The sequence below is a fragment of the Phalacrocorax carbo genome, chromosome 10, assembly GCF_963921805.1.
Source record: "Phalacrocorax carbo chromosome 10, bPhaCar2.1, whole genome shotgun sequence".
NCBI lineage: Eukaryota > Metazoa > Chordata > Aves > Suliformes > Phalacrocoracidae > Phalacrocorax > Phalacrocorax carbo.
The window spans coordinates 21,988,216-22,015,298 of record NC_087522.1 but is presented as its reverse complement, the minus strand read 5'-3'; the positions used below and the strand labels follow the sequence as shown (position 1 = coordinate 22,015,298).

The 27,083-nt window shown below is 43.3% G+C and overlaps 1 protein-coding gene across 6 annotated transcripts; it reads right to left on the bottom strand.

Annotated features, from left to right (window-relative positions):
• Positions 1-424: 424 nt before the first annotated feature.
• On the bottom strand, positions 425-27,032 carry DNAL1 (dynein axonemal light chain 1). 6 transcript variants are annotated; one of them, XM_064462416.1, is made up of 11 exons: positions 26,347-27,032; positions 23,324-23,526; positions 22,307-22,489; positions 15,291-15,329; positions 12,142-12,251; positions 11,408-11,463; positions 8,611-8,666; positions 7,254-7,380; positions 6,697-6,843; positions 4,160-4,223; positions 425-565 (listed from the first exon to the last, which is right to left on the bottom strand). In XM_064462416.1, exons 1-10 carry the CDS (start codon positions 26,891-26,893, stop codon positions 4,177-4,179), a joined length of 1,515 nt encoding a protein of 504 aa, XP_064318486.1. In that variant the 5' UTR covers positions 26,894-27,032; the 3' UTR covers positions 425-565; positions 4,160-4,176. The 6 variants fall into 6 exon arrangements, 5 of the variants coding, with proteins under 5 accessions (XP_064318486.1, XP_064318485.1, XP_064318484.1 ...); XM_064462415.1 differs by lacking the exon at positions 425-565 and adding an exon at positions 3,481-4,054; XR_010374710.1 differs by lacking the exon at positions 425-565 and having other exon boundaries at positions 3,481-4,223; positions 5,359-6,843.
• Between the last annotated feature and the right edge of the window lie 51 nt (positions 27,033-27,083).

Sequence of the window (27,083 nt, the reverse complement as noted above, 5' to 3'; positions counted from 1 at the left end):
GTACAGTTCTGGTCCCCGCTATACAAAAAGGATGTGGCCAGGCTGGAAGGGGTCCAGAGAAGGGCCACCAGGATGATCAGAGGACTGGGAAGCTGCCATACGAGGGTAGGCTGGGAGAGCTGGGGTTGTTCAGCCTTGAGAAAAGGAGGCTCAGAGGGGATCTCATCCCCATGTACCAGTACTTAAGGGGTGGCTACAGACAAGATGGAGACTCCCTTTTTACACGGAGTCACATGGAGAGGGCAAGGGGGAATGGACACAGGTTGCTCTTGGGGAGATTCCGACTGGACGCCAGAGGGAAATTTTTCACACTGAGGACAGTCACCATTGGAATAATCTCCCCAGGGAAGGGGTTGACTCGGCCACGTTGGACACCTTCAAGATTTGACTGGACAGGGTGCTGGGCTGTCTTATCTAGGCTGTGCTCTTCCTAGAAAGGTTGGACTAGATGATCCCTGAGGTCCCTTCCAACCTGGGATTCTGTAACTTAGTTGGATTTTTTTGCCCATGTAGCAGTAGTGGACTTTTCTCTTAGGACCTAAGAACGAAGTCTGACAACCAATGTCTTAAAAGATTGAAAAATATTTATGTATCAGATGACAAAAATCATAACATCTAAGCATTTTTAAAATCTACATTATTTTCTATTCTAAAATCCAGAGGCAATAAGGAACAGCATTTACATCCTATAAATATATCGCTCCCTGAGCAGCTGCACGCTCTCCGCAAGCTGCATATTTCATTACACAACAGCCAAAGACGTTTGTATAAAATAACATTATATTATTTTTAAACAAGTTTCACAGCAGAACATTCATAAACATAGGCCTAAATAATTTAAACACAGCAAATTTAACAGTTTGGTCATGCTACAAAATTACTGTATACAAAAGGTAGCCAAAGGGGATGTTAAAAGTGCTTTCTTGCTTGAAGATTGTTCTAGATGAGTCTACTTCTAGTGTAACCTGAGTAAGCTGCTGGTTCTCAGGTCTCTTCTCACATTTTCCCAGCAGTTCTCACTATAATCACTGCATATATCAGCTCTTTGAAGAGAGGTCAATGTGCTAACCAGGCAAGTCAAAAAACCCCAGCTATTTCCTATCACTAATTTAATTCTAGGGTATTTCAGGAATAAAGTGGATGCTAATCCTCCATAATTTCTCTGGGGAAAGCAGAATTCCACATGGCTTCCAAGTTTTACATGGGTGCTCTTTTCATCCATGACTACACTAATGTGCTTACTGCTTTATTGGATGTGGCGTGACAGGGAGGAGTGAAGAGTCACACAGGAAGCCAAGCCTTTCGCCCCGCTGCACCCCAGCGGTGCACAGGCCCAGCCTCCCTCTTAGCTTACACGTGATGTGGTGTAGCACCATCGACAGGCAAATTGCTGCTTCAATTCTACCACCTGTGTGTCTTCCACCACATCCAGCGCCTCATTTTAAAGTGCAAATTTTAAAATTTAGGAAAACTTTACTTATTTTGGAAGAGAGTAAGTTGGGGGGGGGGGGCATGTTGGTTTTTTCTTGAGAGTCACGATTATCAGGCAAAGCAACATTAAGCTGAACCTTTTGCCTAGGTTTGAGCTGAAGCATCTCCTGACAAGTGAGAGCCGTTTATTCTTTTCTAAATATACTGTTTCATTGAGATTGATGTAGTGTTTTTAGCAGAAGGGTTTTAAATTATATAATTTATCACAGCATGAAGGGTGAAAGGCAAGGCAGGTGTCTGTTCCTTACTGCTGTTACAATTGTGCTGAGACTGGATGCCCCGTTCCTTCAAAAAATTCTTTTTCTTTTTTTGGTGGTATTTATAATACAGCCCCCAAAAAAGAGGAGGAGACTGTGCTGTTAATCTGTGGAAGGAGCTGATGGCAGTGGGCCACATACTACGCACAGCACTACCACCAGCTGCAGTAGTTCTTGCACCCATTCCCACACCTCTGGCCTGTATTGGTCACTTACAAGAGCCAGGAACTGCTCTGATCCCTTGTGTCTTGTCCATGGAGCTGTGTTTCATTCCAATCCTCACCACTTGGTCAGGACACTTCAGTTTCTATTCTGCTCTGAGTGTCCCAAAATAGCCAAAGTGGAGTATTTGCTGTGTCTAACACAACCTTCAGAAATGCCCATACTTAGACCATATTTAGATATTAAAAAAATAACCAGCCAGCAGGATTACGTGGCATGGGACTGCATGCTCATTGCTTGCTCGCTCTCCTGTCGCGTTTCACCCGAGGTGCTACCCTGCCCATATGTACTGTACCTGTAGACATTGTGCTAAGAGAGCCCCCTGCAGAGGTTCAAACGCTTTGCTGTGGGGCCCAGCGCTGCAACAAGACCACTGCGGAGCCTAGTCTGAAAGTGCCTCCGAGCACAGGGATGACGCCAGCAGTGCTTTTTTGTTGGTAGTATTCAGAAGTCAAGTTTTGCCCTGCTGAAGCTCTGGCTCACGTTAAACATGCTTTAATTACAGTCGTCAAGGGCACAAGCCCATCGCTGTTGCCCCCCGCAGCAGTCGGGGTCAGCAGGGGTGGAGCGTGCCAGCAGCTGAGTGCTGCCACTGCCAAAGCGCATCCCCTTTGCAGCGAGCGGTTAGCTGCACGTGAACTGGAGGGCTTAGTTGTAAATGTGCCAAGGTGAAATGGCTGTTGACTATATGCCATCTCTCCCATTGTGCTACTTGGTCAGCTGTGCCTTTACTAATTGATAAAGCTAGGAGGGTAAGTCCAACAGAAATTACATACAAATAAATATGAAGTTGTCTGTAAGATAAATGCAGTGAGCTAGTTAACTAAGAGACTGCTTTCTGGTCGAGAGAGCAGCTGCCTGGAAATAGTTTGTGTGAGGTGACAAATGTCCACGGTTTTTGGCATTGCTCTCTTGACCTTATTTTAAGTAATGAATCGAAATCAAACTCAAGCCTTATTAGCAATTGCCAATGTGGGCTGGAATGCTTAAGCTGCAGAAAAAGCTACTCAGGTCACTTGATCTGTTGTCTGAAGAGGAAAAAAAAACCCAAAACCCAAACCCACTATTGGCATCCAACAGTGCAATCAGGTACGTCTTCATCATTGCTTAATGTTTTTCATTAAAAATAGCTACCTGCCATATAAGGGGGTTTTACTAAAACTGGTTACCCTGCAACACAGCACATTTAGTATGTCTTCAATACTTCTTTCCCAATGCTCACTTTCTAGCTCATCTCACCTTCCCCACTAACCACATCCACTTTCTCTCACTGCTTACATCTGTGCTTTCATAAAAAATTAGTATCCGCAAAACCAGTTTTCTGTCCTCAAACCCAGGTTTTTTGTTCACTCTTTGTTTCTCTGTTAGTAGCGGCCTACTTCGTTATACAGGAAAATTCCAGAGCTCAGAAGGATTATGTCCACCAGTGACACAACCAAAACCAGGAACCAGCTGTAGGCTCATAGGCCCTATATTCCAATCAAAGAATTCCTTAGTAAGAGACAAAAAAAGCTAGCAAATATTTTAGTCTCACTGAACACATGCAACGAATTCCCATTGCCTCTTTAAAATAAATAAACACATAAGTTACACATGGCCGCCTCGGCAATGCAGTTGAGTTCCAACGCGAGAAGCCCAGTTCAAAAGTTAAGGCCAGCAACAAGCGCTCATCAGGCCAATACCTTTTTTGTGCATAGGTCCACGACTACCTGGCCTGTCTGGCATAACAGTAAGGGAATGAAAAGGCAAACGCACATATTTAAAATACTGAGGGACTCCCATGACAAAATTAAACACAACAAAGCCTGTCTCTAAACCACACCATTGTTCTTTTGGCTTCAGTTTCCAATGACAATGTTGGCCAGCTGTACGTAATGACCTAAAACGGTTCTATTATCACCCAGGAGTGAATGACAAGCACCACTAATCAGGGATTAAAAAAAAGCTATGTATTAATTTAGGTAAAGCTCTCTTGCTAGCCAAAGAGCAGATAAACTCAGCTCCACTGCTCTGTGCAGAAGGTGTCACAAGCTTGACAAAATTGGTGTGCCCGAATTTTGGTAACCAACTCTTTGGGTGACAGGCTGTGGAGAGAAGCTGGTTTTTAAAAACTGCCCAAAGATTTTCTTCAAAAACATTTATATAAAAGTTCTATGCACTGAGCTAGCTGGAGTTACTTAAATAAATACCCAATAAGAAAGTGCCATCAGTTTGCTCCTTCTTCTTCTTCTTCTTGCTTAATAACTAGGATACCTATGAGAAAAAAAAGAGGAAAAAAAAAAAACAGCTGCAAAGATTTACAAATAATAGGTTACGGAGAGAAAGATATTATTAATGCTGATATACCTGAAAGCTCATCTGGACTATCGGAAAAAGTTGGGCTGGCAGAAAGAGGGAAGAGTTTTATTTCCTGCCACTGCTTCTAACTGAAGTGAACGTCTACACACCTGAACTGCTCCTAACTAGACAAGCCTTCAACTGATGAAAGCTTCTGTTGGACGTTCTTCCAACTTCTTGGGTGCAAGGAATAAAAAAGGTACTAAAGCAGGACCTGCAAAGCTCAGCCTAACCTGGTTACTGGGAGATGCGCCATGTCGGTTCAACTAACAAAGGACTAGCACATCATCACCCTTCTCTCCTTGGGCCTCCACTTTCGGCTGCCATTTCCCCGACACACATGACCAAGCCAGGTATCTCTAAGGAGGTATCCTGTACTAACCCAGATGTCCATGCTACAAAATAGAATTACATTAATGTGGAGCCAAGATGCAATATGGTCACATCTCTTAGGGATAACTTGGATGTCATGGAATGAAGCTGCATTGCATGGTAGAGTCATACTCTGTACCCACTGCCTGGGTACTTTAAAAAAAACAAACCCACAAACAATTTTTAACTGCCATGTTGAACAAGGGCACCTCAGGTTGCGGCAGTCTGCAGGGTTCACACCACCTCACAATGATGTGTTCATTAATTTAAAATAAGCTGAAATGCTAATAGCCCCACAAAAGATTTATCACGTTATCCATTTTCCCCACAGTAGCAAAACCCAATAGTACAGGTACGCTCACAGCACGCTGAACCAGCACAAACACCTGCCTACAGAACTCATACAAGACCAGCAGGGAGTGAAGGTACACATTCATTCAGCTGTGCTGTCAGTGGGTAATGGAACTGGGTCACACTGATGCTTTGCTCCGCTTGAGGCAGAGACTTGAACTACGGTGAGGCTTTGTGGAGAGAGCCCTTCGCTTACTGTACGATTGGGGTGCTGTGTTTCTTTTTTCACAAGTAGGAAACAGGCCAGAGCCTGGTTTCTGTTGTGCTTTGGGACTTAACTGCTGAGCAGGGTTCCTGGCACAGGAACTAACAGAAAGGAGACACCTACCTGCTGAAAGAGGCTTTCAGTGCTTATTTTTGTCCAGAAGATCTTCAACCATTTCAGTAATTTTGAGGTCCCTGTATTAGTCCTCTCACATATAGTACATAAACATAACGGGATCCTGGGACAGTGTAACAGCAAGAACCTTACGGCCAGTTACAGCATTTCTAACTTCTTTTGTGCCCAACGCTCTAGTGTTTGTGGTTTCCATTCTTAAATATCATCCTCTCTACATTGCACAGGAAATGTACCTGCCTAATTCAGAGCTGTCCATTGCTCCCAGCTGCAGGAATGCTTAAGAAACCAAGGGTCTAACCTTACACTTACAAGGTTACTCTTTGCCTGTACAGCTACTCAGCCTATTCCATTTTTTGTTTCACTCAAAATGCTTTCCACTACAACAGCAAATGGACTACTGCAGGCCATCCTTCACAGCAGCACACATCTCACCAGGCTTCCACTTCCCAAGAATTCCTACTACTGCAGTTGATCTGGCTTTGATCTCCCACCCATTGCTCCCTGTGCGGATGATGTCCTCTTGTCGCCATCCCTACGCTCGTACCTTCCCTGCTGTTACTCCAACTCTTTATTAGTGTTACTGGTGTCTCCTCTTCACTGCTTTATTAAACAGCAGATAACAGTGAACAGCTAACATCTCCATTAACAGAAATTAACATCTTTAAAAATCAATTTTAAAATTATCTCACTTTCAGTCATCAGAACATGCTTTAATATATTTTCGTATCAGTGACCAAAAAAAGAGAGGACAGCTTATAAATTGAGGCTTAGTGCGGTGACAAGAAGGGGATATTCAGGCATTTAGGAAACTTGCTTCAAGTTTTGATAACTTGCCCCTGCACCAGAGCAAAACAGAACATATCCCTGTCCCCATTCCCCCATGTCACCCTCTTTTGTTGCAGAAAACTGTAATTCAGCATGGCAGATGAAAGCCTTCTTATTTAATGCTAAACACTGAACTATATGATTATGCAAGTCAACAAATGAACTCCACAAGAGAACTTCAAACCAGTGTGTTTCAGTTCATTAGTAGTTACGTGCTAGAACTATCTGACTGGATAACTTCAAGAGTAAAGGCCTGCTGTGGGCCACAAGCGGTCGGGCTTAATACTCCAAAAACCATCAAATGCTTTCAGAACATCCTGCAGCCAGGGCTGCAAAATTCAGCTGCTGAAAGTTAGCCTACTTCTGACTAATTCCACAGAGAGGAGGGAGGAATATAACATGGGCACACAAATGCGTTTCTGAGGTTATGATTAATTTCCCTGTGGTTGTCTTTATATTAAGCTGTTAACTCACACCAATTGCCTCACGCCCCAAACTCACCGTCCAGCTTTTTCAGCTTGGGTACCCGTTTGGTTGCTTCTTCAATCCAATTGTTCTTCTGGTCAGAGGCATATTTCTCTTGTAGTGGATTGCCTACAAACACCAGATCCTCTAGTAATGGCAGCTCTGCCAGTCTCACAAACTCTGCTGCAACCACAAAGGTGAAAACACCAAACAGATTGTGGCACATGGAAAGTACATCTGCACCAAACCTTCCCTTCCAACTCAGTGCAAACATCAATAGGGTGGGGTACAACAGGACAGGGACTGCTTGGGCTTGAACTGGTGTCAGGTTAAAGAACAGGTATGCATTTTAAAAGAAGTCCGAGAAAGATGATTCAAAGCACAAACTCCGTTGGGCTTGGAAGTTAAATTCAATATACTAACTAGTTTTACTCTCTCACATGAGTGGATATTTAGGGATTCAGCACATGTCTGCAGGCTTATCAGTAAGACTTAAAGCCCTGCAACACACAGAACTATTTTCCACCTGGTGACTTAACTCATGCATTCTCCATACTACAGGAGACGTTACAGAACGGAGAGGCGTGGCTTACCCCAGTCCTTCACCAAATTATTCGACATATAAAGAACCTTCAGCTTCTTCATTACACGGATACCCCTCAGTTTCTCAATGAAGTTGTATGAGATCCACAGCTCCTCTAAAGTATCTGCAACTGCCTCCTGGAAAAAGACAGGACTACTCAGGTCAGCAGAAGTGTATCTTCCTTATTCGTCAGAGTCTCGCTTCACCCCCTACAAGTCAGCTCATGTGAGAAAATACTAAGGTATATTCGTCCTCATTTCCTTTTAAGCTGGTCCCTAATTATACATGACAAATACTCATGGGAATTAGGAGCAAAGGATCTGAAATATATCTAGGAGGACAGAAATTACAATATTAGAATAAGACAAGGAATAGCTGTTTTTAAAGCATAGAGGCAGAGAAGACAAATTTGGCTGCTTGTACACTGCAAGCATATGTGAAGTGAATGCCATTCAACAACTACTCTAGAGGGCGTTTTATACAATATGAGGGAATGACTCATTTCAGGTGCAGGTATATTTGTACCTGTTGGCCAGAAGTTGCTTTCATAATTCCCTCAAAAGAGAGGTTTTTTTTAAACCAGCCATTACACATTGACTCTGCATTTCACACTTAAGAGATATATAATCTCTGAAGGTGGGAATAGCTTTGAAGAGAAACATTCTGCAGGAGACACATATAGTATCTCTTGAGGAAGAAAAGCATTTTCATTTTTAAAAGTTGATTGAAAAAAAGTTTTTCTGCCCTTAATTCAAATGTAGCAAAATTGATCCAATTTTCCCCTCACGAAATTTCCCCGTACCTGGTAGGCCGTCATCTCCTCCCCTAAAGCCATATTGCTGTGGGTGCCAGTTAACATAGAAACGACAGACTCTCATGAAGCATGTGTTCATAGGACTGCCAATATTTTTAGTAAGGAAGCATAGCCTAAGTATCTTCAGGTAGACAATTCCTCATGCAAAAAAGTCTGTAGGAATTATTTTCATGTAAAGCCAGTGGAATTTAAAGGGCTTTACAGACGGACAGCAGTTTTCAAATAAAAGTTCTACTCGTCTTTGTCAAAGACAACAAAAATCCCTCTTTCTACAAATCCTTTTATGTAGTAGATTAGCCCTGAAGAATCTCCAAACATGAAGAGTGTGTAAACAAAAAAAACAAAACAAAACAAAAAAAAAACCCAAAACCAAAAGGGAAAGACTGCCTGAAAATTCAGAAGCAATGTGAACAGATCATAGTGAAAGGAGAAAATAAATAGTTAGGCAATAACGTAAACTTGGCAAAGACTTTTATGAACATAGGGGAATTACCCTAAATTCCAGACAGAACTCCATTTTGTTAGTGAAGAATTGATACTAAGAAGCACATACCAATCCATTCAAGTTCTTTATGTTATTTCTTCCCAAAGATAGAATCCTCAAATTTTCTGTAACAGATAAAAGAAAGTTTCTTGTTAATAAATGGGGGGGGTTTAAATAAAGAAGATGTTGTAAGTCAGGTAAAATGCCATACTCTACTTAGAAACAAACTGCACTCTGAACAGGCTGTATTAAGAAAGAACGGCACAAGAGAAACAGAACCTCCTGACCTACACAGATCACCAGTAACGGATGCAGTGGGCAGCTCAGAAGCGTGCCTGTGATTAAAATGCTGCTCGTGTGTACGTTACTGAGTTGAAACTCAGTACAGATAAATACTGAAAAAAATTTATTATTTCACCTTGCACCTGAACTCCTAACTTGCTAGTTTTGATCTTACATAGTTCATACCCCTTCTTCTCCAGACAACAGTTGTTCCAATCTCACTTTAAGGCAGCAGATTTGATTTCTAGAATAGAGACAGCATATAAAGCTGCCTTACAGAAGTCTGATGAGAGACATTTCAACTTAGTCTAGCACCCAAACAAAACTCCCTTCCAAGTGAGACGTTCTTGCTGGGCTTTAGTGCGATACTAGCGTAACTCAAAGCTACCACAAAATAGCAGTCTTTTTGCATAACTCGTTTTCATTTTTCACAGAAGCTTTCTCACATGTGTAAATAAGCAAACTGCATGTAGCTGGTTCAACTTTTAACTTCATTAATGTTTCAACACTTCTTAACTGCATTAAGGATGAAATACTTAACAATCTTGTTTTGCTCTTCTATGCATAATGATTGAAAATACATGGTACAATAATAAATGGCAAGACCAATGAAGGTTCCAGCCAAGTAGCAACAGATACTCCACAGACAGCACATGTAGTGGCTAAAGATTGCTACGGATGAAGATTCAAGAATAGACAGTTGTATGTTCTGTCTCAAGAAATGCAGGGAGGAAACAACACCTGAAAAAAACCACACCTGGCAAATATTCTAAAACAGGAAGGTTAGTTTTCATTAAAAAGTTGAGGTACAGTAAGGATTCTTGAAAACGCAACAGTTTAATACATGACCATGGTCAAAAAACAGAGAGTTATAATCAGTAAGTCTAAAGTCTACTACAGCTAATATTCTCCAGATTATCCCTAAGGATCTCCATCCACAGGGGACAGCACTGGGAGATAGCCTTTTGGTCTAGCCAGCTATTCTCTCTGGAACTCACATTTATAAGTTTGCACTAGCTTTTGAAATTTGTGAGAAACGAAAGGATACTTACAAATACAAAAATGACAGATTGCTTAAAAAGCCATGCCTTCAAACTGTTTCTAACTGCTGTTACTGTTTTTTATTACTGTTGTTCTGAGATACTCTGAATTTTAAAGGAAGAAAGATCTCCCTCATGGAACACTTACACTCTCTAAAACACAAAACTAATGCTCGTTGCTGTCATCTAAAACATCTTCCTCACATGTACGGATACAGGGGTGTGATCCTTTTACACAGAATGATCTATTTGACCTAACTACAATAGCAGGTGTATACATTAATACTACTCTTTTCCACCTGAAAAGAGCATAGATGCTTTAAAAGATTTCTCAGCTTCCTCTCTGCAATAAGCAAAACCAAACATGTAATAATTACTGGTTTGGTTTTCATAGCTATAAGCACTGCTTTCTCTCACAGAGGCCATTAGGGATGGTGAGTTCCTCATATTCTGTACCTTTAAGAGACAGGCCACATAGTTCTAGTTTGTCTGGCTTTAGGATCAAATAGTTGGTATAGACTGGATGTTTTGACTTAATTTTCTTAACATAAATATTCAAGATGCTTTAGATGCTTTTACTGTTTTATCCCACTAAAAAAACGTCATTGGTTTCACTTGTATGTATAACTAATTATTTTTTGCTCATGATAGTTACCCAGATTGAAACACTGCACTACAGTTATTTAGAATGACTACTGGAATATTTTTCCCTGATTAGCATTTTCAAATTTGTTGAAGTCTGAGCATATTATGAAAACAAATAAGTTCATCAAGCTCCTTGACAGCCCCATTGGTGTGTAGTTGGAGAGAATGGGATTCCAGGTTCCTTGTGTGTCCACCTGGCAATTTGATGGGGACAGAAAAGCCTGGAAGCTCCAGCCCAAAACCTGCAGCTCTTTGCCAGCCTCATGCCACTGAGTCAAAGTCTTGAGGACAGACCATTAAGACTTCTGTCCTAAAGTCAGTAAACCAATGAGTTCCAAGATGTCAGAAAGCTGCCCATGAAATAAAAGTTCAGTTCCACTTCTAGATGGATGGCACACCCCTTTCAAGTAAGAACAACATCAAACCAAGTATATCTGAATCCTCTGCAAAGCAGAATGGCATTTTTCCATCCAGATCTACAACACTCCAACCTCACTCCAACCAATACCACAATTGCAGAGGTGTTGAACTGCAGACTATCTCCATCCTGAGCATGGAAATCGGTCATTAAGTCACTCTAGAATTGATTAGGTTTTGACTACCACAACTCAGGCCCACTGGAAGTTACAAAGGTGCTTTCTGAATGGATTTTTTTAAAACTTGCACAGTGAGACGACTTCCAAGGCTAGTGCACAGAGATATGTGCTTTAATACACCATTATTGCTAAACATGCATTCTCTAGCAAGACTGATTTTAGAAGTCACTTGTAGTTTTCCAAAAGGAAGGAATTAGAAAGGATAAGAACAGGTATAAAGCTGACACGTATAACAAATTATGGTGTACGTCCTATCCAAGCAACTAGAAAACAAAAATAATCGATTGCTGGCTTGTCACTTACTTAGGCTGTTCAAGTTGGCGATTCTTTCAATGCAGTTTGTAGACAGTGATAGTTTCCTTTAAAAGCAAGAATAATCAATTCACAGTATACAAGGGATCACTGTATCAGAAGAGTTCAACATCCAAACACCATTGCATTAGAAATAATTGTCTGTTCTTCTCTCATTAGATGGTAAACTGACTAGCTGTGTAGTGTAGAGTAGACTCAAAATATCCTCAAACCACCAAGACTTCTGCAACTTTATTTAGCTTCTCGGAAAGTATCATGGATTACTTACATGACATATTGGATTATCTTTTTTTATGCCTAGCATTAACAAATGCATGGACATTTATTTGTGAAATGACTTTAATTTCTTTCTGAAAGTCCTGGTTAAGTCTCCTCTTTTTTTCCCATAAATTTTCGAATGGATCATAAATGTGCCAGCTAGCTGACAGACCAAACACGCACCTGTAATTATATACCAATAAACTATATACCAACTTTCTGGGGATAAATACCAATACAGAATCTCCCCTAACATCATCTCAGTTAAGCAATGGGGATCTCAGAATTAAAGAGTGGAACTGTGCATGGAAGGAGAAGCTTAGCTGAGAAAAAGAGAAAGTTGCTGCTTTGAAGGCCAGACTTAAACATAGTAAATAAATATTTGCACAGTGGACAGCAGAAAATAGGAAAATTAACAAAAAACAAAGAGAATGTTTGGTTTCCAGTTTAGTTTTAACTGAACTTACTCGCAGCTAACAAGTGTGGAAAGAGATTCATCCATCTTCTCTACAGGAGGAATCTGACCGTACAGTTTCACCTCCTTTGCCTCTGAAGCCTTCTGGCCATTTTTCTCTTCCTAAAGAAATGAGAAGGTGAAGAAGAGGCTTGCGGCTACATGCAATTACTAGCAATTACTATACTAAAAAACTACTATAAAAGTAATTACTATAGAAGTAATTCCAATATGCTACTAAAGGATATTACTGCATTTTAAATACTGTTTATCAAGATTCCTGCTGGCGTAGCACAAAGAGGGGAAGGCTAGCCTATTTTCAAGATACTAAAACTTATACACTACATATACTTTTAAAAAAAGTTGTGTTACACTTGAGCAATTTAATTAAGGGGTCTTACGTGTAAAGAAACGGAGACTAGATGGAGGTTTAAAATTTGGTATGAAGCTACTTCCATGGAGACTGACATATAGGAGCCTTAACTAGGGCCAATCTCTAGCAGAGCCGATTCTTGAGACCTCTGACAGAAAGATCTCCTTCCAACTTCACCCAGAAAACTCAGAATGCAGAAAGCACACCTAACTCACAACACAAACTAAGCACAGGGGAGTGCGTTTTGGGGGAGAACCTGACAGATTCACAGAGTTAAGAATCTTAAAAAAAAAAAAATTCTAATTAGCCATCAAAAAAGAATGGGGGAAGATTTCACACTTCAGAAAACACAGCAAAAGACAAAATTCCTATTCACAATCTAGGTTGATAATTTTCTAGATTAAAACTTTATAAAGTTCAGAGCTTTAGAAAGATGGTCATAACTTCAGCATTTGGGTTTATCAAAAAAGACAGTCTATTAAGTCTTTTAAAATTCTGAAGTAATGGCAATTATTGACTAAACACTTGGAACAATTATCTGTTTAGGTAGGACGAGCAGTTTTGACAGCTGCCTCCCCAACAGCACAAAGCAGGCATTTCGTCAATTCACTCAGTGTTCAGTGGGAGGACCAGAAGTCCATTAACATAGGAAAAATCTACTCAGTGCTTTCAAAACAAGGGCTCTTGTTTTGTCTCCCATGTTTAGGCAGCTACTGAGAAGTGTGATAGTTGAAGTCTGGCCTGGTTTGTATGGCTACTTTGTAATGAAATTAATCGCATCCCAGAAGTCTTTAAGAATCCCACAGCACAAAATCAGGTTTTGATAACATTATTTTCTCTCTTATATACCCAAAATACTTGAGGCATCTTAATTTAATTAAAAATTAGCACTTTGCCTTGTGCATTTATTTATATTCCAGATTCTGTCCAAATTCAGCATGATAATATTTTTACTCATAATTACTGATTTAGCAAATAAGCATGTCAGATGTTTTCCTAGAATACGGTGAGTTCAAACTAAGTCACTATATAAATGTGAAACTTCCGTTTTCTTTTCCAAGAGCAGCACTGTATCTATTTGCATTTTTACGCAGTTTATAATGTATTGGTTTATACCAACAAATAAAACCACATTTTTTCCTTAAAAACATGAAAGGGAGAGAGCTTCCAGCACGGACTGTGGCCAGCAGTGAGCACTTGCAGGAAAAAAATTAATCCCAATTGCCACGCACTTCTGGAAGAAAGGTCAGCTGAACAACCACAATAAGGCATGGAGAAACCACAGGAAGAATAGACACTTTTTTAAAAATAGGTTATGTGTTGGCTAAGCTGAAGCTGCTTTGATTTAACTAATGCCACACTGACTGTAGGGCATAGGTAAACCCTTATGTCAAAGGGAAGAAAAACATCCGGAACGCAACACGACACCAGATCCAATTTTACAAGTCACATGAACCCAGATCAGAAGTAGCAAAAGGATGATTTAGACCCACCCCCAATAACGTGAAAAGAAAAGAAAAGCAAATTCAGCACTTCATGCCTAACGTTTATGGCAAGTCACTGACACAGGTCTGTTATCTCTTAGAGACATGTGACTGAGAAGCAAATGGAAAATAAATCTTTAATAGGAAACATGTAGTTGAGGTTTTGGAGGGCAGAAAAAGTGAAGGAGAAAATGCAAAATTTTTTAATACTCAGTTCACACCTCTAGTGTGCTGATGTTTTATCTGTACTACCTCTATTATATAGTGTATATACATAAGATACTATATAGAGAGGTAATATATAATGTATTACCTCTGGTAATGCTAATGTCTGCAAGTTGTTGCATTCTCATTCTTATTAGGAGAGCAGGAGTGAAGTTTGTGGGGTATACCAACATAAGGGAAAAAAAACCTGAAAGACTGAAGGTACTAAACAGTGATAAAATTAAAAAAGGAAGTAGTCTTCAATTACAGACTAGCCCCTTGTGCACTGTAGTCTGTACTGTCATTTGTACTCCGAGGTACAGACCTTCTGGCTTTCAACCGTACCTGCCCACATTGCCTCACATCCAGATCTTCTAGGGACCAAAACATTTATAAACCCTGGCTCTAGCAGCTGGCCAGAATTAGCGGGAGAGTGCATGCCCTAATCTAAAATCCACTGAGACTGGGGAAAGATTCTCACTCATTTTACAGGACTATGAACCTGACCACAGAGCATCCTACACCATCATTTGAAATTACATCTGCATCCTTGCCAACAAACAACTTTCTAGAAGACTCCAAGACCAGGTCAGTCACTGCCCCAAATGACAGTCTCTACCACAGTACTTTAGCAAGAAATTCATTCTGAGTTAAGCTTTGCACAATATGAGGGACCATGCGTTAAAAGACAATAGTCAAAGTTCTGCTGACTTCAGTACAGTCAGAATTTCATCCTTGTTTATTCTGTGGGAAGGACTACACTCAGGTAAAATGAACAGAGCGTAATTAAAACATAAGACATCTCCATCTTTACACCTCTTTGTAGCCTCAGGCCTTCTATCAATGCATATTCAGAACGAGACAGGAAATCAAAACAGACTCATTTTACCAGCCATATCAATTTAACAACAACGCACAGAAAGGCCAACAGAATGTATTATACTTCACTAATAAACTTTTTACTTTGTGAAACTCCTCATAGCAGGTATTTCAAGCAAACACATTTCTTACAATAAGTTTGAAAAATAAATGTAGCTGAATACAGTCAAAACCCATGTCACAGAGTACTACAAAGCAGCTAGATACTGTTCTGGTACTTACCCATTTCGCTAGAGCTTCTTTGATAGTTGTTGCTTTTGCCTAAAAATGAAACAAATTTAAATGAATATTCATTGCAAATTTTTAGTTGGATTGTTCACTGCAACCCTATCTCCTCTCCCTGTCCTGCTTGTCTACCCACTTCTACCACTTTGCTGTATTGTCTTCTTCCAGCTGAGTCAAAGAAGCTGGAACCCCTCAGTGTCCTGTAATTTTATTTCCCGGGGTATTTGGTAGCATTTTCAGAAGCAATCAATCTGAACATGAGCCAGCAGTGTGCTCAGGCAGCCAAGAAGGCCAATGGCATCCTGGCTTGTATCAGGAATAGCGTGGCCAGCAGGAGCAGGGAGGTGATCCTGCCCCTGTACTCGGCACTGGTGAGGCCGCGCCTCGAGTACTGTGTGCAGTTTTGGGCCCCTCGCTACAAGAAGGACATTGAGGTGCTGGAGCGTGTCCAGAGAAGGGCAACGAAGTCGGTGAAGGGTCTGGAGAACAAGCCTTGTGAGGGGCAGCTGAGGGAGCTGGGGTTGTTTAGTCTGGAGAAGAGAAGGCTGAGGGGAGACCTTATCGCTCTCTACAACTACCTGAAAGGAGGCTGTAGTGAGGTGGGGGTTGGTCTCTTCTCCCTAGTAACAAGTGATAGGATGAGAGGAAATGGCCTCAAGCTGCACCAGGGGAAGTTTAGGTTGGATATTAGGAAAAACTTCTTCAGCGAAAGGGCTGTCAAACATTGGAACAGGCTGCCCAGGGAGGTGGTGGAGTCTCCATCCCTGGAGGTATTTAAAAGAAGGGTAGACGTGGTGCTTGAGGATATGGTTTAGTGGTGGACTTAGCAGTGATAGGTTAGCAGTTGGACTCGATGATCTTAAGGGTCTTTTCCAACCTTAACAATTCTATGATTCTATGACTTCACGCGAGGATGTAGTCTTCCTGACCTTACTCTCTGCCCCATGTGGAACACAGGTCTGGGACTCTGCCTGTTAGCTTTGATGGTGAAATTCAATTAATTTCAAAGACATAAGAAGTTACTGCACTGAAAAATGTTGCCTAATGCTCTTAACCCCCCCCCGCCACTTTCTATTATCGTGCATTAGCAACTTCCTGTCTGAAAGCATGTCTGTGAGTAGACAGAATGATACAGCCTCTTAAGATTCACTGAGGAAAATAAGGTACATCTTGCCAAAAATCAAGCACAATCCAGATTGTTTGTATTTGTTTTTCTCCAATCATTTTATGTTGAGTCACATCATGAGATGTGAAAACATATATTATTCAGTTAGGAGAAATCTGAGATCTGCTGTACAAGGTTTTTTAAGGACTGACCCACTGACCAACTTTCCGTTGTCACTAACTCCAACTTTTCTGCCTCACATCAGAGTCTTATCAAAACCGCGTGATGATATCCAAAACAGCAGTATATACAGAAACTCTGATAGAGGCTAAACATTAAACATATTCCAAGACGTGTTTCAGATTAAAAAAGTTCCAGAGACCAATCTTCCACAGAAACTGATCAACAGCCTCCTTCCTACAAAAACAAAAGGACTCTAGTTTGGGCATCTCTATTGCTCTTCAGAGTAGCACTTCCACATGTGGATAGAAGCAACATTTCAGGTAATCAGATATCAAAAAAACCCCAACTGTAAAAGTTAAAACCAACAAGCTAACTTCCACCCCAAATCTGACAGGCAATCACCTCGGTCACAGAACTTTAGTGTTGGATACTTTACTTTAGACCCCTGGAAACTCTGGACCCAACGGCGACAGACAACAGTTGAGGCAGCTGCATGTAAAAGCATGGTTACAGTCACAGAACACGCAGCAACAGTCTAAGATGCAGCAATACCAAGAAGCCTAAGCATGCATCCCAAATATCAATATACACCTTCACTTAGACATATATCACTGAGCATCCTCAGATGTTCCAGCTGCTTCTGCCCACTGACAGACATTCATTTTAATCCTGTCTACACCGTGTGACAGCTACTCTAGGGCCACTGTAGATGACCTGGCAAACTTGTGCCACAGCAGTATCTCCTCAGCATCTGCTGCAGATAAACACCTAAGCAACCTTCTGTTTAGAAGATCACATCCCTAGCTCCCACACCAACAGCCTCATGAAACCCAATTAACAGCTACCAGTGTGCCAGCAAAAACAACCAGCTTCCAGTTAATCAAGTTTTTTGGACCGCAACTTCATTGCATTTTACATAATTATGGTAGTCAATTGTTACAGTATTTGGGTAAGTGACTCAGTCATTCATGTTGAAGATAGAAACAGATTTATATGACCAGTGCCTACTTCTGTTTCAAGTTCACACCTACAGCTGGATAGGACTTTAAAGCTAGTAATCCATGTGAAGCTGTTCCACAAGGAACAGCTTTTTCCCTGACCTCTGCTGACTTGTTTCTCCTGTTGTAATACCCAATCTGGTGGAAATATGAAAATCAGCATGGCGGATTATCAAAAGAATGTGTATCGGGGATTTTATTTTCTTCTTTGAAGTGCACTTGAAGTTTCTGTGGATAAACCATAGTATCTTCTGCCAAGGGAGGGTACTTCAGGGAAACATTCCTCTGAGAAGGCTATTTTCAGAGTTCCTCTACTGGCATATTGAACAATTTCCTACAGGTGTTTAGACTAAAGAAAGCCATATTACTTAAAATATTCAAAATGTCAAATGATCAATAGCTGAAATTGTCCCCCTGAAGAGTCACCAGGCAGGAACAAGAAACATTATACCTTAAGGGGGACAAAACCCAACCTATCCCTGTACATATAGAAGTTGTATTGAAAGAAAATTTCACCCCTGCCCCAAACATGGCTGTTGGACACAGTGTGTTCACAAAATTCAGACCCCCCAAGAAAAAAGTAAAACAGCGACACTTTGCCTTCATTTGCAAACCTTTATATGTTAAATAGAGCAGATCAGAATCGCACAACAGCAGACGCCAGGCTAACGGCTGCAGTAACCGCAGACACCGCTGCCCTAAGCCCCAGCATTAACTCGGGTTTGTGCAGGACGGCATCCCCGACCCCCCGCTACTTCGACCTGTCCCTGAACGCCCCGTTTCCAAGGCTGAGCAACAGGCCGCGGCCCCCCTGCCTGGGCCAAGGCTCCCAGCACCGGGCTGCCTTCTGCCCACCCCAAACCCCTGCCCCATCCCCGTCCCGGCGCAGGCCCCGGCCATCGCGTCCTCCCCACAGTCGCCGCCGCCGGGTCCCGGGGGGCTGCTCGGGGGCAGCCCTGAAGGGACGCCGCTCACACACCCCCCGCCCATTCCCCGTCCCGGAGCAGACCGCGGCCATTGCGTCCCCCGGTCTCCCCGCCCGGCGCCCGCGGGCCTGCCCCGGCCCTGAGGGGACCCACCATGGCCGTTGCTACCGTTAACGCTCCGGTTGCTATGGCACAGCCGCCTCCCGCGCATGCGCCGCGCCGCCGCCGACACGTCGGGGTGGGGGCGAGCACGGACGCGACAGCACCCGGCGATCATAGAGATGCGCCGCCGCGGAGACAGCCCCGTCCCGGAAGCCACGTCAGGGGCGGTCCGTGACGCATTGTGGGACGTAACGGTGGTTCTCCCGCCAGGCCCTGCCTGACAGCGGGAAAACTGCTGCACCCACTCCACACCCTCGCACCCTCCTCTTGGCTCTAACCGTAACAGTAAAACACACCAGCCCCGTGCCCCACGAGCATCATCAGGCACCTTTTATTGAAACCGCTGATAAAACAATTGGCAAACAAAGAGCCAGCACTGTGTGCTGAGGTGCTTCACCGGCAGCTGGACTCGTGGAGGTACCTCCAGTACTGCTGCTCCTCAAACCTGCTCACCCTGCTCAAAGGAAGCTGCACTGGTGCTGCCGGAGCTGCCCAGGCTTGGGTGGCTGCTCCAGCTGGAGCTCTGCCAGACCTCAGCACAGCCATACGGCTCTCCCAGGGCAATGCTGGAACCCTGGGGTTACCTGCGCTTCAGGCCTGAACACCCCCATGTTTAGCTAGTGAGGATAATCCAGCCACCCCAGTGACAGTCGCAATGAAATGCTACGGGAGCTCTGCTACCAGGATAAATAATGCGGCTTTAACTAAGGCTGTAGTCAGGCACTCTGTTTAATGTGTACTTCGGGAAACAGCTGCATTATCTGCATAGTGTCTGCCGTGCATATTTGGTCTCCAAGTGGCATTGTAAATATACAAAATAGTAGTGCAAAAGTTAGCTGGTTTTCTACAGATCCTCCTGTGAATTATTTTGTCCAGGAATACCCTGACCTGTTCACAAAAGAATCTTCACAGTAAAACTATATTATTTTTATTTTTCCTCCTTTCTTTGTTTATAAAATATCATTCAGCTTTCCACACAACTGAACTATTCAGAAACAAAAATGTAGTGTTAGGTTCTTACACAGGCTTGCTTTTTAATAGAGGAATTGTTTTACTTCTCTTTCAAATTGCATATATCTGACCACATCTACCACTCAATTATTTTAAAGGCTTGTCCTTTAGAAATGAAATCTGAGGACTTTCAAGCTACCCGGTTTTTGTTTTATTTACAATTTATAATTTACTTCCTGAACCTCCAGCTTGCGATCTTGCATGGCAATGGATATGCTGAGGTAGGACCGCAGCGTGGGGAAACAGCCATCAGTACTGGGAGGGTAACAAAGCAGGGTTAGGGAAGGCGCTGCTAGACCAAAATTACACAGCTCCGACCACCAAAGAGGCACGCAACAAGGCAGACAGAACAAACGGAAACCTTCAGGCAACCCTTTCCTTTATGGTTGCAACTTGGAGTGATTTTGGAAGAAAGGCAGAGACCTAAGCATGGGTGACACCAGTGTGCGCATCATTGTGGTCTTGGACTCCTGGGGCTGCCAGTTTTAGTGAAGGTTCAAGCACCAGATACAACTCTGCAAAGGCCTCTTCAGCCAGTGAGGGAGTCTAGAGAGACTAGGTGTGAAGATATTTTCTGTGGAGTGAGCAGATGGAGCTTCTCTTGTAAGGAGCGGATGGATAAATTGTTAAATTGGCAGTGGTGGCGTGTGGAGAACGTGTGACTTCTATCAAATGATAAGGAGTAATAAGTGTTACAGAAAGCTGATGAGACCTGAGCAGCAGCACAATGACAGTTAACCGGAGAGAAAAGATCCCTGAGAGCAAAGCAAAACGGAGTACCATAAATGGAGGCTTTGTATCTTCCTGAGCAACTCTCAAACTGGTCTGACAGAATGACCTTGGAAGGAGAAATTGTATTGAGAGAGGCCCTTGTTAAACAGGCCTGCAGCACCGGCACCATTCCAGCACAGACCCTCAAGAGATCAACTCGTTTGAGAAGAAGTTGTTTCCTTCTACCTGAATGATGGGGAAAAATAAGGCACTAGCCAAAAATTCATTAGGATGACACCCCCTCCTCCCCCGTCCCCCCAGATCTCAGGCAGTCATGGAAAAAGATATCCTAGATTTGGGATTGGTTGTTTGGTGGTTGTTTTGGGTTTCGGGTTGGTTTTTTTTTTTGGGGGGGGGGGGGTGGGGGGGGTGGGAGGGCAGGGCTGGGCGGGGAGATTGGGGGGTTGTTGGGTTTGGGTTTGTGTTGGGTTTTTTTGTTTAAGTATTATGATTCTAAGTTAATCCTTGCCATAAGGTGACAGCTTTTTGCAGTCAGTCTTAATCTTCTACTGGCTAGGTTTTCTGTCTCTCAACTCTGCTTCCTCCCCAAGAACAGCTGTCAGCATCTGTTGACATCATTACTAAAGAGTTCCACAAGTAACTGATCCCTAGCTTAATAGCACATGTTATTAGTTTAAAACAAGCAACAAAGAGAAGTAAGACTTGCACATAGCATAACTGCATTTAACCATGCTTTAACCCATCCGACAGGATTTGAATACCCTGAGTGTCAAATGCCAATCCAAGACATTATAGGAACAGATGGTTACATCCCTAATATAAGACAGTGCTAGTGCTGCCATTCTCCCTGGATGACAGGAGAAGTACTCTTCGTTCTCCTACTCTACAGGTAGTTTTTGTTGGAAAGAAAGAGACTGTGTCACCAGAAGACCACTACCTAAGGTCAAGGTATAGGAGCCTCATTACAAATAGATATTCCCAGCTTCATGCGAGTAGAGAACACTTCCAAAGTGTATATGGCAGTAAAACAGAGTTCTGGGCTATGGTAACTGAAGACCCAAAGCCAGAATCATTCATCATTTTGATGTCAAAGTTTATCATCTGTGGATTGACATCATTCCCCAGGTGCGATCCAGTCTGTCATTGCTGAGGGTGCTGGCTGGCTGTTAAATTCTTTGAGTTGTAAATATCGCAAGCAAGTACCTACTACTCTCTTCAGACACTTGTTTCTTGATATCATGACCAATTTAGGCTGTCAAATTTGTACTACAATGCAGCCTACTTATCATTGTTTCACTTCTCCTCTGTGTACCTAGTTAAAATAACTTAGGCTAGTCCAAATTAAATCCCTTTCTTTTCAGATTTATACTTGTAGCTAAGTAATCATTTGGTTATTTCTTATTTCAAAGCTTTTCTCAGTCAGTCCCTCCAACTCACCAGTCATTTTGGTGGCTCAAGCTCAGTCCTCTGCAGTTCTGCAACAGCTTGCAGGTGCCTAAGTGTTCATCCCAAATGCAGGTGCAAAAACTCCTGAATCTTTCCCCAGGAGTGTTCCTGTGCATGGGCATGTGCTTTGCTCTCTCCACCCCCCATAACAGGCACCCCCAGAACACGATCCATAGCAACCTGACAAAACGGAGTAGAAGGAGGATCAATTCGGTGACCTGCTCCTGGATAACTTAAGAGTTCAAAGTTTTCTTTCCCATGCTGGCGTAGACGCCCGATTGCCAGCTCAGCATATAAGGAGCTCTTCCACATACGATCATCTTCCCCTACCACTATGAGAAAGTGACCTTCTGCTTTTTCAATGGGGATCATGCAAGGAGAATTAGCAGGATTTGTTGGGTCATCCAGAGCTTCAAAAGTGTCAAATATACCAGCGTCAGAAACACTGACCTTATTCATATCAAAACGCAGCCCAGGCAGAGTCATCTCACCATAATGGAGGTCTGCAACTGTGTTTGAACTACAGCCGGAGATACAGACAGCAGCCACTATTTCTGGCAGGAAGGTGATCATGGAGAGTGCTAATTCTGCCCCTTTCCCAGTCCCAATCACTCCAACTCCTGGTCCCTTCACCTTCATATAAAATAGGGGGTGGGGAAGGGAGGAAGAAAGGAATAAAAAAGTACGCATTATAATAGGATTAGCCATTAAATGCCTTTGGAGTTGTGTTATTAAAAGAAAAAAAGGTTAGGTTAATTATTGATGTGACCTGTTGGAAAGCTACAGCCTCGACCGAGGCTCCTCCCTCTGTTTAGTGTCTTATTTTTCAGAGACAACAAGCCCCACAAAATAACACAGACAGGCACAAGAAGTACCATCACTTGGACCTCACCTAGTCCCTACTGTGTATTTTAATGCAAATATTTTGTCTTTTCCCCAAAACAGGTAGCAGGAAATTCAAGCACAGTCTGTTGCTATGTATGTCTCAGGCAAACAAGGTAGCCTCACAAATGACATTTGAAGGATTAGATAAGTAGTATTTAGTCTTGCCCTTTTCTGGCCTGGAAAGTAAAACTTAAGGCTACATCCCAAGTCGTCAAATCCATTCCTTTGCTGACGATTGAACAGTTTTGTATCGTCCTCTCTTAAACTAATTGCTTTTGTTTTTTAAAAAAATCCCATCTTTATTACCACTGCTCCTGTTTGGAGGATATTCCAGCATTTCACTGTTCCAATGTTCAGGAATCTTCTAGTTTCCAGCAAGAGTCTATTTACCAGACAGGTTGTCCTGGAAGAAATTCACTCTCTGCAGTCATATACATAGCCGCCTATGCAGAACCTACCCTTTTTCTGTTATCGGGCCGAAACCTGCCCAGGAGAAACCGATACTCCAAAATATTCACCACCACCACTTGGGCATGACTGCCAAAACCTCCCTTGTCCTAGGAGGACTCTCATTACACTCACCTTCGGGTGACGCCGTAGGAATCTAGCTGCTTCCTCAAAGTACTCGAGTTTGAATTCTTTCATGACCTTAGGCAGGTCTTCAAAGTCAAAATATGGCAAAGAAAGAGCAGCAAAACCACGGGCAGCCAGGAGACTGGATCTAAATTCAATCAAGCCTCCTTCATCACCGTACATGTCAATCACTCCTGGAAAGGGGCCATCCCCTATATTAAAAAAGAGGTACAGAAGACAAGTTATCAAACGGGACACTAAAAACTATCTGGTGAAGAGTGAACAACAAAATATAGAAGGCTTAAGACATTTTCTATTAATACTCTACCATTTGCACAGCAGAGATTAGAGAACCAGGGCTGTATCCCACTTTAGCTATTTCAAACTAAGAATAGGTCCTTACCTTCCCGTAAAAATATGTGAACAGTTAAACTTGGGTTTTTTTGTTGTTGTTGTTGTGGTTTGTTTTGTTGTTTTTTTTTTTAAAAAAACTGTTCTAAATGTATTTTTCAACAGTCTTAACCTTCCACCCTCAGAACAATCATACTCTAAATCAGCTATTTTCCCTTTCACACAAATAAGTCATACCTTAATTAGCAAAGTGCAAGCTCATTACTAATGAGGCAAGAGCACTGAGCCCTGGAAGCAAATTCTACAAAACTTACATAAACTCTGGAATAAGGTGCACTGAGTAAAGCAGACACACCCATTGCTAGATGAAATCAACTGGACTTACTAGGTCTATACCTCAACATCAGCACCGTAACACCTGGCAGCAGAACTGCTACTGCAGATGTGAAAAGACAGAAGGTCAAACTGAGATCTATATGGGTGCAGTTACGTGTGCGTGGCTGATATATAGATAAGCATACATACACATGTATACAATCAGTCCCACAAAACTACAGAAATAAACAGAACCACAATTTTAAACGAGCATACTTTTACAGCCAAGGTCATGTTGTGATATTACTGTACGCCATGCCAGCAGACCTTGGTTTAAAGGGCTAAGCATACTACCCCTTGGAACTATAAAGACCCCAGGCAGGCAATTTCTTTACTTTTTTTAATCCTGGCCACCAGAGGTCACCACTGACGTACTCGGACCCAGCTCACTACAACGACGTCGGCAGAAAAAGTACCTGCTCGGGCAAGAGTGCGTTAACTTTCTGACATTACCTACATGCAAAAAAGAAAAGACCTCCAGCATTTCAAGATGCTTGAGAAAAGGAAGTTTTGGGCAAGACATGCTAGATGGTGGAAGCTTCCTACCTTAAAGCATTAGGAAGTCAGAAAAGGACCGAAACATCTCTTGGGTTCTTTTTTCTTTCAGTTCTAAAATTTTTCATAGATGTCCAATATTCTACTTGAGACAAAATATGTCTGGATAAATTTATCATAATGCCATGATCCACAATAACCTTGAGTTAACAACAGTCAACCTAGATGGCTAGAAAAAAAGCATTCATTCATTCATTCCTTATCCCTACCAGGAAAGGTTTCGAGCAGGAACATGCGATCAGAACACAGTCAAGCGTGAACGTGTTCCTCTCATGAGGACAATCTTTAACTTACACAAGGATCCTGGACTGCCTTCCTGAGTGCCTACTCATACCCAAGTATACAGTTTCTGTTTAGCAGGATAAAATGGGCCGGACAACTTTGCTCTGCTTGAAAACAAACAAAAGAACCCCACACCTGTAACTCTTCTGCCTGAATGGAGAAATCTTTCCTATCAAAATTACAGCATAAGCCCACTCATGTCATCTCACTTCTACTAAGAACGGTTCATGTTTAAGATTCCTAGCTTAATAATATTAACATTTTTCAATCCCTGGAGCAAAGAAACGCATGGTAGTAATGCTGTAGCTGGATCCTCCATCAAAAAGGATGTCAGTATCATTTAAGCACTGATTCCAGAGTTTTCCATACTATTTACAATGCCAGATTTTCTAAAGGGAAAAATGCATTTCCATCTTGCAGATTTCTGGATTCCCACTAAACTCAGCAGAAATCTAGCTCATCCTCTACGCAGGGTGTATCAAAACAACCAGATCTCAGTGATGGAAAACCCAGAACGCTGACTAAACATGTGATCCAAAGTTCAACCTCTCTTATTTTTTCTTCAGTGGAATTTGGATCCGCATCTAAATGGATAAAAAGATAATTGGCTTGGAAATCATTCACTGAAAATACTTAAACCCCTAATAAATGTAGTGGTACTTACAGGATTTGCTGAACCAAGTCGGTACAAATTAGAGGTGATATGGAGGGCAGTTCTAGCACCACAACACTCAGGGAAATACAAGAAGTTTAAATCACGGCTCAAGCATGCAAACACCATAATTGGTGTAATGTTTCATTTTCCAACAACGCTAGTAGTTCATCAGAATATCACACCTCATAAAGCACAAGCACCCCACAAGCAGAACAGGAAGAACTTGCTCAGAAAACTATTTTGCCCTTATGCCACAGTAACTCAACTATTAACTTAGCTTTGGCTCTGGTGTAACCGAGGTGGAAAAACCTGTATGAAGAAAAACATCTTTTCGATTTGATCCTGCTCAGGGTAAAAATCCTTGGGAGATTTAGCACAGGCTCACACGACAAAGCTTGTCAGCTCTCCTGAACGTTACAGATTCGCGTAGTCCAGAGCAAACATTAACCACACAAAATATTGCAGGCTGAGCACAGCAACAACCACTACCCTCACCCAGCTTCTGCCTGTCTCACAGAGCTACCTGCCTGCGCCTGCCCTGCGATAAGGACTGGGAAGTGTGGCCACGCACAAGTGGGGCCATGTCCTGACAGGCCTTTGGGACTGTGATTTCAAGGTAAATCTGTAAGATTTCAAGGAAAAATAACCTTGGCCACCTGTCTGCAGGGCGGTGTTCAGAGATCTATTATGGAACATGGATTTGCCTGCTGATGTCCTTGGTATGTTTTTCTTTTAGAAGAGACTTTCCTTGCTCTGGACGGGGAAGCCGGGGGTCCCGGCGGCCGCAGGGCGAGGGTCTGCGCCGGGCACTCACCCGGCGGCAAGAAGAGGGAGCCCCTCACGCCTCCCTCCTTCAGCCGGATCCTCCGCACGCCGGGCGCCGTGAACCACCTCTCCACCTCGGCCTTGGCCACCACCGGCCCGGGGATGGCGCCGGGCAGGCTGTGACCGTGGTGGACCAACATCTCCACCTTCATCGGGGTGCCGGTGCTGCGGGGAACGAGCCGCTGGTAGGGCCTCTCCATGCCGGCAGGGGCGAGGCTCCAGAAGAGCCCCATGGGCTCCACGCCGGTGTAGTCCCCGCCGTGCGAGGCGTCCGTGCCCAGGTGCAGCTCGCCGCGGCTGTCCGCCCGGTAATGCGCGCACGACTGGAAGAGGCAACCGCGCTCATCTGCCGCCACCGCCCGCAGGGTCACCGGCTGCCCCGGGCCCAGCCCCGCCACCCGCGTCTCCACCCTCTCGTCCGCCAAACCGGCGGCGGGTGACACGGCCACGCTGACAAGCCGCCGCCGCGGCGGCGGCGGGGCGCGGCACAGGGCCCGCACCGGGGCCCAGGCGGCGGCGGCGGCCGCTCTCCACATGGCGGCGGCGGCGGGCGGACGGGCGGGGGCAGCAGGGGCGCCCGTGGCAATAACGGGAGCCGGGCCGCCGCCCCCTCCAGGCAGCCTCAATCGATAGCGGAGCCCCTCTCCCCCCACCTCACCCCGCCCTGGGCGGCGCGTTGCCGTGGCGACGGCGCAGGGCCGGTGCGGGAACGGGCGCCTCCCCCGG

Excerpts from the sequence above, each read along its gene's own strand:
- DNAL1 (XM_064462416.1), bottom strand. The coding sequence starts at position 26,893 with ATGTGGAGAGCGGCCGCCGCCGCCGCCTGGGCCCCGGTGCGGGCCCTG. Across the intron at positions 23,527-26,346 it reads CTCCCTCTTCTTGCCGCCGG|GGGATGGCCCCTTTCCAGGA; the intron begins GTGAGTGCCCGG and ends TTTTTAATATAG. Across the intron at positions 22,490-23,323 it reads TCCTACGGCGTCACCCGAAG|GTGAAGGGACCAGGAGTTGG; the intron begins GTGAGTGTAATG and ends TTTTATATGAAG.